The sequence below is a fragment of the Phyllobates terribilis genome, unplaced genomic scaffold, assembly GCF_046119375.1.
Source record: "Phyllobates terribilis strain yellow unplaced genomic scaffold, ASM4611937v1 Scaffold_2__4_contigs__length_985480577, whole genome shotgun sequence".
In the NCBI taxonomy this organism is placed as follows: Eukaryota; Metazoa; Chordata; class Amphibia; order Anura; family Dendrobatidae; genus Phyllobates; species Phyllobates terribilis.
Genome location: NW_027362762.1, coordinates 970,206,617 through 970,217,695, shown reverse-complemented (window position 1 = coordinate 970,217,695; position 11,079 = coordinate 970,206,617). Strand labels below are relative to the sequence as shown.

The following is an 11,079-nucleotide window of genomic DNA, read 5'->3' as shown; positions in this document are numbered from 1 at the left end:
CCCCATGGCAGCCACCGATGACAGGACAGTGCGGACCCTGACCGCACAGATGAGGGGCAGCAGAGCCAGAAAGGCTCTCATGTATTACGTGCATGACCTCCATTATTCCGCTCCTCCCTGCTGTAACTTCAGGCCCTGCTGCACAATAAGGGACAAGGACATGCTGGGAGTTGTAGTCCGCTGCACGGCCGCAGGATACTATGTGTGAGCAGCAGCCATCATTGTCCATCTCTAATGTTCTGATAAAGTGCTAGAAGCAGAAGAGCCTCACAGATCACAATAATTAATATCACATACGTCCGGCTGCGACTATAAAGCGCACAGGTCACAAGTACAAAACGTGAGGCAACGTCCCAGGACCGGAGCCGCCATGATGACCGGCTCCAGGCGCCGCACAGGAGGTGAAGCTACGATGGCGGCACAGGACGCGGCCCCAAGGACAGGCTGCATTCACATTGCCGGGACCAGGGGGTGAAAGTCTGAACCCGTCCACAGATCCCGGAAGCTTCAGATCAAGTCCATGGCCGATGTTCAGCCCAGAAGCACTTTCTGCATCCTGCGAGCGGCGACACTCGCCTCGTCCTCAGAGTCAGACTCACTCTGTGAGGAGACAGAACCGCAGGGCGACGAGCACTCCGGGGAGCAGAGGTAATGCATCAGCGGCAGACGGTACTTCCCACAGAAATCCACAAACTTGATGTGACGCACACAGCTGTCAAAGTACACACCTGTCAGAGGGAGAAGACAGAGAGAAGGTTACTCACTACCACCAGAGCTGCACTCCCTATTCTGCTGGTGGAGTCACTGTGTACATACATTACTGATCCTGAGTTACCTCCTGTATTATCCTCCAGAGCTGCACTCACTATTCTGCTGGTGCAGTCACTGCGTACATACATTACATTACTGATCCTGAGTTACCTCCTGTATTATACTCCAGAGCTGCACTCACTATTCTGCTGGTGCAGTCACTGTGTACATACATTACATTACTGATCCTGAGTTACATTCCTGTATTATACTCCAGAGCTGCACTCACTATTCTGCTGGTGCAGTCACTAAGTACATACATTACATTACTGACCCCGAGTTACATCCTGTATTATACTCCAGAGCTGCACTCACTATTCTGCTGGTGCAGTCACTGTGTACATACATTACATTACTGATCCTGAGTTACATCCTGTATTATATTCCAGAGCTGCACTCACTATTCTGCTGGTGCAGTCACTGTGTACATACATTACATTACTGATCCTGAGTTACATCCTGTATTATATTCCAGAGCTGCATTCACTATTCTGCTGGTGCAGTCACTGAGTACATACATTACATTACTGACCGAGTTACATCCTGTATTATACTCCAGAGCTGCACTCACTATTCTGCTGGTGCAGTCACTGTGTACATACATTACATTACTGATCCTGAGTTACCTCCTGTATTATACTCCAGAGCTGCACTCACTATTCTGCTGGTGCAGTCACTGTGTACATACATTACATTACTGATCCTGAGTTACATCCTGTATTATACTCCAGAGCTGCACTCACTATTCTGCTGGTGCAGTCACTGAGTACATACATTACATTACATTACTGATCCTGAGTTATATCCTGTATTATACGCCAGAGCTGCACTCACTATTCTGCTGGTGCAGTCACTGAGTACATACATTACATTACTGACCACGAGTTACATCCTGTATTATACTCCAGAGCTGCATTCACTATTCTGCTGGTGCAGTCACTGTGTACATACATTACATTACTGATCCTGAGTTACCTCCTGTATTATACTCCAGAGCTGCACTCACTATTCTGCTGGTGCAGTCACTGTGTACATACATTACATTACTGATCCTGAGTTACATTCCTGTATTATACTCCAGAGCTGCACTCACTATTCTGCTGGTGCAGTCACTGAGTACATACATTACATTACATTACTGACCCCGAGTTACATCCTGCATTATACTCCAGAGCTGCACTCACTATTCTGCTGGTGCTGTCACTGTGTACATACATTACATTACTGATCCTGAGTTACCTCCTGTATTATACTCCAGAGCTGCACTCACTATTCTGCTGGTGCAGTCACTGTGTACATACATTACATTACTGATCCTGAGTTACATTCCTGTATTATACTCCAGAGCTGCACTCACTATTCTGCTGGTGCAGTCACTGTGTACATATATTACATTACTGATCCTGAGTTACATTCCTGTATTATACTCCAGAGCTGCACTCACTATTCTGCTGGTGCAGTCACTGTGTACATACATTACTGATCCTGAGTTACATTCCTGTATTATACTCCAGAGCTGCACTCACTATTCTGCTGGTGCAGTCACTGTGTACATACATTACATTACTGATCCTGAGTTACATTCCTGTATTATACTCCAGAGCTGCACTCACTATTCTGCTTGTGCAGTCACTGTGTACATACATTACATTACTGATCCTGAGTTACCTCCTGTATTATACTCCAGAGCTGCACTCACTGTTCTGCTTGTGCAGTCACTGTGTACATACATTACATTACTGATCCTGAGTTACCTCCTGTATTATACCCCAGAGCTGCACTCACTATTCTGCTGGTGCAGTCACTGTGTACATACATCACTGATCCTGAGTTACATCCTGTATTATACTCCAGAGCTGCACTCACTATTCTGCTGGTGCAGTCACTGTGTACATATATTACATTACTGATCCCGAGTTACATTCCTGTATTATACTCCAGAGCTGCACTCACCATTCTGCTGGTGCAGTCACTGTGTACATATATTACATTACTGATCCTGAGTTACATTCCTGTATTATACTCCAGAGCTGCACTCACTATTCTGCTGGTGCAGTCACTGTGTACATACATTACTGATCCTGAGTTACATTCCTGTATTATACTCCAGAGCTGCACTCACTATTCTGCTGGTGCAGTCACTGTGTACATACATTACATTACTGATCCTGAGTTACATTCCTGTATTATACTCCAGAGCTGCACTCACTATTCTGCTGGTGCAGTCACTGTGTACATACATTACATTACTGATCCTGAGTTACATCCTGTATTATACTCCAGAGCTGCACTCACTATTCTGCTGGTGCAGTCACTGTGTACATACATTACTGATCCTGAGTTACATCCTGTATTATACTCCAGAGCTGCACTCACTATTCTGCTGGTGCAGTCACTGTGTACATACATTACTGATCCTGAGTTACATTCCTGTATTATACTCCAGAGCTGCATTCACTATTCTGCTGGTGCAGTCACTGTGTACATACATTACTGATCCGGAGTTACATCCTGTATTATACCCCAGAGCTGCACTCACTATTCTGCTGGTGCAGTCACTGTGTACATACATTACTGATCCTGAGTTACCTCCTGTATTACACTCCAGAGCTGCACTCACTATTCTGCTGGTGCAGTCACTGTGTACATACATTACATTACTGATCCTGAGTTATATCCTGTATTATACTCCAGAGCTGCACTCACTATTCTGCTGGTGCAGTCACTGTGTACATATATTACATTACTGATCCTGAGTTACATTCCTGTATTATACTCCAGAGCTGCACTCACTATTCTGCTGGTGCAGTCACTGTGTACATACATTACTGATCCTGAGTTACATTCCTGTATTATACTCCAGAGCTGCACTCACTATTCTGCTGGTGCAGTCACTGTGTACATACATTACATTACTGATTCTGAGTTACATTCCTGTATTATACTCCAGAGCTGCACTCACTATTCTGCTGGTGCAGTCACTGTGTACATACATTACATTACTGATCCTGAGTTACATCCTGTATTATATTCCAGAGCTGCATTCACTATTCTGCTGGTGCAGTCACTGAGTACATACATTACATTACTGACCGAGTTACATCCTGTATTATACTCCAGAGCTGCACTCCCTATTCTGCTGGTGCAGTCACTGTGTACATACATTACATTACTGATCCTGAGTTACCTCCTGTATTATACTCCAGAGCTGCACTCACTATTCTGCTGGTGCAGTCACTGTGTACATACATTACATTACTGATCCTGAGTTACATCCTGTATTATACTCCAGAGCTGCACTCACTATTCTGCTGGTGCAGTCACTGAGTACATACATTACATTACATTACTGATCCTGAGTTACATCCTGTATTATACTCCAGAGCTGCATTCACTATTCTGCTGGTGCAGTCACTGTGTACATACATTACTGATCCGGAGTTACATCCTGTATTATACCCCAGAGCTGCACTCACTATTCTGCTGGTGCAGTCACTGTGTACATACATTACTGATCCTGAGTTACATCCTCTATTATACTCCAGAGCTGCACTCACTATTCTGCTGGTGCAGTCACTGTGCACATACATTACATTACTGATCCTGAGTTACCTCCTGTATTCCTGTATTATACTCCAGAGCTGCACTCACTAGTCTGCTGGTGCAGTCACTGTGTACATACATTACATTACTGATCCTGAGTTTCATCCTGCATTATACTCCAGAGCTGCACTCACTAGTCTGCTGGTGCAGTCACTGTGTACATACATTACATTACTGATCCTGAGTTACATCCTGTATTACACTCCAGAGCTGCACTCACTGTGTACATACATTACATTACTGATCCTGAGTTACCTCCTGTATTACACTCCAGAGCTGCACTCACTATTCTGCTGGTGCAGTCACTGAGTACATACATTACATTACATTACTGACCCCGAGTTACATCCTGTATTATACTCCAGAGCTGCACTCACTATTCTGCTGGTGCAGTCACTGTGTACATACATTACATTACTGATCCTGAGTTACATCCTGTATTATACTCCAGAGCTGCATTCACTATTCTGCTGGTGCAGTCACTGTGTACATACATTACTGATCCGGAGTTACATCCTGTATTATACCCCAGAGCTGCACTCACTATTCTGCTGGTGCAGTCACTGTGTACATACATTACTGATCCTGAGTTACATCCTGTATTATACTCCAGAGCTGCACTCACTATTCTGCTGGTGCAGTCACTGAGTACATACATTACATTACTGACCCCGAGTTACATCCTGTATTATACTCCAGAGCTGCACTCACTATTCTGCTGGTGCAGTCACTGTGTACATACATTACATTACTGATCCTGAGTTACCTCCTGTATTCCTGTATTATACTCCAGAGCTGCACTCACTAGTCTGCTGGTGCAGTCACTGTGTACATACATTACATTACTGATCCTGAGTTACATCCTGTATTATACTCCAGAGCTGCACTCACTAGTCTGCTGGTGCAGTCACTGTGTACATACATTACATTACTGATCCTGAGTTACATCCTGTATTATACTCCAGAGCTGCACTCACTATTCTGCTGGTGCAGTCACTGTGTACATACATTACATTACTGATCCTGAGTTACATCCTGTATTATACTCCAGAGCTGCACTCACTATTCTGCTGGTGCAGTCACTGTGTACATACATTACATTACTGATCCTGAGTTATATCCTGTATTATACTCCAGAGCTGCACTCACTATTCTGCTGGTGCAGTCACTGTGTACATACATTACTGATCCTGAGTTACATTCCTGTATTATACTCCAGAGCTGCACTCACTATTCTGCTGGTGCAGTCACTGTGTACATACATTACATTACTGATCCTGAGTTATATCCTGTATTATACTCCAGAGCTGCACTCACTATTCTGCTGGTGCAGTCACTGTGTACATACATTACATTACTGATCCTGAGTTATATCCTGTATTATACTCCAGAGCTGCACTCACTATTCTGCTGGTGCAGTCACTGAGTACATACATTACATTACTGACCACGAGTTACATCCTGTATTATACTCCAGAGCTGCACTCACTATTCTGCTGGTGCGGTCACTGTGTACATACATTACTGATCCTGAGTTACCTCCTGTATTATACTCCAGAGCTGCACTCACTATTCTGCTGGTGTAGTCACTGTGTACATACATTACATTACTGATCCTGAGTTACATCCTGTATTACACTCCAGAGCTGCACTCACTGTGTACATACATTACATTACTGATCCTGAGTTACCTCCTGTATTACACTCCAGAGCTGCACTCACTATTCTGCTGGTGCAGTCACTGAGTACATACATTACATTACATTACTGACCCCGAGTTACATCCTGTATTATACTCCAGAGCTGCACTCACTATTCTGCTGGTGCAGTCACTGTGTACATACATTACATTACTGATCCTGAGTTATATCCTGTATTATACTCCAGAGCTGCACTCACTATTCTGCTGGTGCAGTCACTGTGTACATACATTACATTACTGATCCTGAGTTATATCCTGTATTATACTCCAGAGCTGCACTCACTATTCTGCTGGTGCAGTCACTGAGTACATACATTACATTACTGACCACGAGTTACATCCTGTATTATACTCCAGAGCTGCACTCACTATTCTGCTGGTGCGGTCACTGTGTACATACATTACTGATCCTGAGTTACCTCCTGTATTATACTCCAGAGCTGCACTCACTATTCTGCTGGTGTAGTCACTGTGTACATACATTACATTACTGATCCTGAGTTACATCCTGTATTCTACTCCAGAGCTGCACTCACTATTCTTCGCTCACCTCCACACTTGGGGTTCGGACACTTGCTGGCGAGGTCGAGGTATCTCAGTAAGTTCTCGGGCAGCTCCCATGGGCTGTAGGGGATGCCACGGCTCTTGACGGTGCGGCCGGCCAGCTCCAGTAACGTGGGCGGCATGTAGGTCAAGTCCCTGACAAATCTCACCACGAGAGGATTCCCGCGCAGACTGAGCTCCTGCAGGCGGACGAGGCTCAGGATCTCACGAGGCAGGTAGGTGAGGAGGTTGTTGTGGAGGCTGAGCGACCTCAGGGAGTGCAACCTGCAAACAAGAGACATGGGGTCGGTGCACTGTCTGCTATAACACTCCCCGGGGCCGCCTGGTGGTGACGCTGCTGGATCTGTGCTCGATAGAGACCGACCCGGAGATAGACAGCTGCTCTCAGAATATTCACACTCTCGGCTCATCGTCAGATGTGTTTGTTCTTTTAGTGTAAACAATATTTCATTTCACTGAAAGCAAGATCTCATAAGGGAAGAGAAAGGATGGCGACATGACCCGTCCTCCTCTAGGTGGCGCTCTCCGCTCTCATACCAAGTATAGACAGCACCACCAGCAGGAAGAGGCGGGGGCCACAATTTGAGGACAGCAGCTGGGGCCTGACCACGGATGTACGGATATTTTGAGGCTCAAGAGGAACTTCTGCTGTTGTGCCCGACTTCCCATATTCCCCTGGAGAGGGGTACTTACTGCGCCAGCTGCGGGGGGACGCTCTGGATCCGGTTGTCACACAGCACCAGGTAGCTCAGGTACGGCAGGTTGGCCAGCTCCGGGGGGATGTAGGAGATTAAATTCCCTCCCAGGTACAAGAACTCCAGGCTGCAAAACCAACAGTGAACAGATGAGGCCCCCCTTATACAAAGTCTGAGACCCCCCCCCTCCCCCCTCCGAAACATTCAGGGAACAGTCCAGCTGTTGTCAGAAGGGGGCACTTACTTATCTTTGCCTCCACATTTTCTGATTATGCAGTTTAATATCTGACAACCATTCAGTGCAGCAATGATGGCGACACCAGGAAGGGGGCAAATACTTTATATCCAGACCGCAGTACTGACTCCACCCACCCTCCATAATAAACCGCTACCTACCCAAAGAAGGAATAGACTGGCAGCAAGAACCCCCGAAAATGTTAACATTCTGGCAGGTGAAGAGTTAACAGGAGATTGTTACAATGTATCTTCCTCCAGGTGGTACAGTATCAGTAATCATGTGATCAGTGATTGCTGCTCTGGAGGACCCACCGCTGCTGTCACCTTTGTACACACTTTACTTTGGACCTGATGAACCTGGAATCAGCACCTGGCGGGGGCGGGGCAGAGCGCAACACGCATTAACCCATTCTAGGAAGGTCTCCAAATTATATTCCTGGAATACAAAACAGCACATTCCCGGTACAGGAAGTGACAGACCGGTGAAGGGCGCCCCCAGGAGGTGGTCACAGGAACCTCAGGAGCAGATATAAGTGGCAACTTTATGGTATGGCATCCTCAGATTATGGGGACAGAGTAGTCAGGACTCCCACACACAACTGCCCCTCTATACCTCACAGGACAGGAATGGGACAAGAGCCACTTCTGTTATCCCCGATCCCAAAAATGGGGACAACAGCACGAACCCTGCAGCACACAGGTCACAGCCCAGCGGGCACCGCGTGGACGAGGCACAAAGTCTCCACCAGCGGCCAATGTGCTGCAAGACACCACATCCTGGAGGCAAAGCTGGAGATTTCCTCCAACATCGGCCACAGAGGCTCCGTCATTACTGATGAGGCTCGGCCGACGGTGCATCAGGGGGGCTGCTCAGCCGAGACCGAGGGCAGCGCGTCATCAATATGGAATGCCCTCCATTGTTAGCAGCATGGTGGCTCAGTGGTTAGCACTGTACCATATATAGGGTAGCACTGTGGCTCAGTGATTACCACTATACTATAGGGTAGCACAGTGGTCAATGTACTATATATATGGCAGCACGGTGGCTCAGTGGTCAGCACTGTACCATATACATGGCAGCATGGTGGCTCAGTGGTTAGCACTGTACCATATACATGGCAGCATGGTGGCTCAGTGGTTAGCACTGTACCATATACACGGCAGCATGGTGGCTCAGTGGTTAGCACTGTACCATATACATGGCAGCATGGTGGCTCAGTGGTTAGCACTGTACCATATATATGGCAGCATAGTGGCTCAGTGGTCAGCACTGTACCATATATATGGCAGCATGGTGGCTCAGTGGTTAGCACTGTTGGGGTCCTGGGCTCCAATCCCATCAAGGACAGCATCTGCCAGGAGTTTTTATGCTCTCTGTTTGTGCAGGTTTCCTCCGGTTCCTCCCACTCTCTTTGTAGGGAGGGAACAGGTAGGGAACGCAGATCATGAGCCCCAATGGGGACAGTGATGACAGTATCTGTACAGCGCTGTGGAATATGATGGCGCTATACAAGTAAAATAAACATGTTCCTATGGGAGACTCTCAAAAATGCCGTCCACAGTGTTCTGGAGATCTGCACGCATCAATCAATTAAGGGGGAAGCCTCAAGTTTCTGTACGTAACCTTTGTGTCAGATCTCGACCCCTTCATCGTGGTGACTAATACGGCATAAACCCACCCTCCATGAGGCGCAGTGGAAGAGGACAGGGCACGATGGCAGGTGCACCGTTCACACACAGGTACCAGGACTCTGCAGCCTAGATGCTGGGAGTAGTAGTTGTACGGTAGATGCCCCAGTACATGTGGCCCTGAACCCCCGTACCTGGTGATGTTCTCGATCTCTGCTGGGATGCTCTTCAGCCGGTTGCCCCCCAGGGACAGCGTCTTGAGGGTCTGCATCTGGAGCAGCTGAGTGGGGAGCTCCTCAAACTGGTTTCCGCTGAGGTTGACCACCTCCAGCCGCATGGTGCCCATCTCCTTGGGCAGAGAGGACTCGTCCAGACGGTTGTTCTTGGCCAACAGGGTCTTCAGCTGGGTCAGCGCCAGGATCTCGGGCCCAATGTAGGCCAGGCCGTTATTACTGACGTCCAGGAGGTGCAGCTGGGAGAAGGCGGCCACAGCGGGCGGCAGCACCAGCAGGCGGTTGTGAGGCAGAAGCAACTGCAGAACCTCTTGTCTCCGCTCCTCTGGAATCTGCTCCAGACTCAGGTTCTCCAGACCCAGGCGGTAAAGGTTCAGGATGTGCTCCCCCTCAGCCGGCTCCGGGCCGTCCATGGCTGCACAGGCGGGTATGGGGGACCCTACAGAGAGCCCCCTCTCTCACACACACACAGTATGGGGGGGACGACCCTACAGAGAGCCCCCTCTCTCACACACACAGTATGGGAGGGGCGACCCTACAGAGAGCCCCCTCTCACACACACAGTATGGGGGGGGACGACCCTACAGAGAGTCCCCTCTCACACACACAGTATGGGGGTGACCCTACAGAGAGCCCCCTCTCACACACACACAGTATGGGGGGGAACCTACAGAGAGCCCCCTCTCACAGTATGGGGGGGGGACCCTACAGAGAGCCCCCTCTCACAGTATGGGGGGGAACCTACAGAGAGCCCCCTCTCACAGTATGGGGGGGGACCCTACAGAGAGTCCCCTCTCACACACACACACAGTATGGGGGGGAACCTACAGAGAGCCCCCTCTCAGTATGGGGGGGGACCCTACAGAGAGCCCCCTCTCACACACACAGTATGGGGGGGACCCTACAGAGAGCCCCCTCTCACACACACACAGTATGGGGGGGAACCTACAGAGAGCCCCCTCTCACACACACAGTATGGGGGGGGGGTGACCCTACATAGAGCCCCCTCTCACACACACAGTATGGGGGGGAACTTCCAGAGAGCCCCCTCTCACAGTATGGGGGGGACCCTACAGAGAGCCCCCACTCACACACACAGTATGGGGGGGGGACTTCCAGAGAGCCCCCTCTCACAGTATGGGGGGGACCCTACAGAGAGCCCCCTCTCACACACACACAGTATGGGGGGGACCCTACAGAGAGCCCCCTCTCACACACACACAGTATGGGGGGGAACCTACAGAGAGCCCCCTCTCACACACACAGTATGGGGGTGACCCTACAGAGAGCCCCCTCTCACACACACAGTATGGGGGTGGGTGACCCTACATAGAGCCCCCTCTCACACACACAGTATGGGGGGGAACTTCCAGAGAGCCCCCTCTCACAGTATGGGGGGGACCCTACAGAGAGCCCCCACTCACACACACAGTATGGGGGGGGGGGGGGGGGACCCTACACAGAGCCCCCTCTCACACACTCACTATGGTGGAGCCCCTTCTCTCAGCAGCCTGCGGGACCCCAGGAGCCCCCCTCAGTGATCCGGGACCCCTGTAGCCGGCGGCCTGGTTCCTCTTCTTCTCTTGTCTCTATCGGATCCGGGGCA

General features: G+C 49.0%; 1 protein-coding gene across 1 annotated transcript; it reads right to left on the bottom strand.

Annotated features, from left to right (window-relative positions):
- Positions 1-269: 269 nt before the first annotated feature.
- LRRC58 (leucine rich repeat containing 58) lies at positions 270-10,270 on the bottom strand. Its single transcript, XM_073668717.1, has 4 exons — positions 9,435-10,270; positions 7,373-7,501; positions 6,666-6,943; positions 270-728 (listed from the first exon to the last, which is right to left on the bottom strand). The coding sequence occupies exons 1-4, from the start codon at positions 9,884-9,886 to the stop codon at positions 532-534; spliced, it is 1,056 nt and encodes a 351-aa protein (XP_073524818.1). The 5' UTR covers positions 9,887-10,270; the 3' UTR covers positions 270-531.
- Positions 10,271-11,079: the final 809 nt, after the last annotated feature.

Excerpts from the sequence above, each read along its gene's own strand:
- LRRC58 (XM_073668717.1), bottom strand. The coding sequence starts at position 9,886 with ATGGACGGCCCGGAGCCGGCTGAGGGGGAGCACATCCTGAACCTTTAC. Across the intron at positions 7,502-9,434 it reads GAGATCGAGAACATCACCAG|CCTGGAGTTCTTGTACCTGG; the intron begins GTACGGGGGTTC and ends TTGGTTTTGCAG. Across the intron at positions 6,944-7,372 it reads GTCCCCCCGCAGCTGGCGCA|GTTGCACTCCCTGAGGTCGC; the intron begins GTAAGTACCCCT and ends TCTTGTTTGCAG.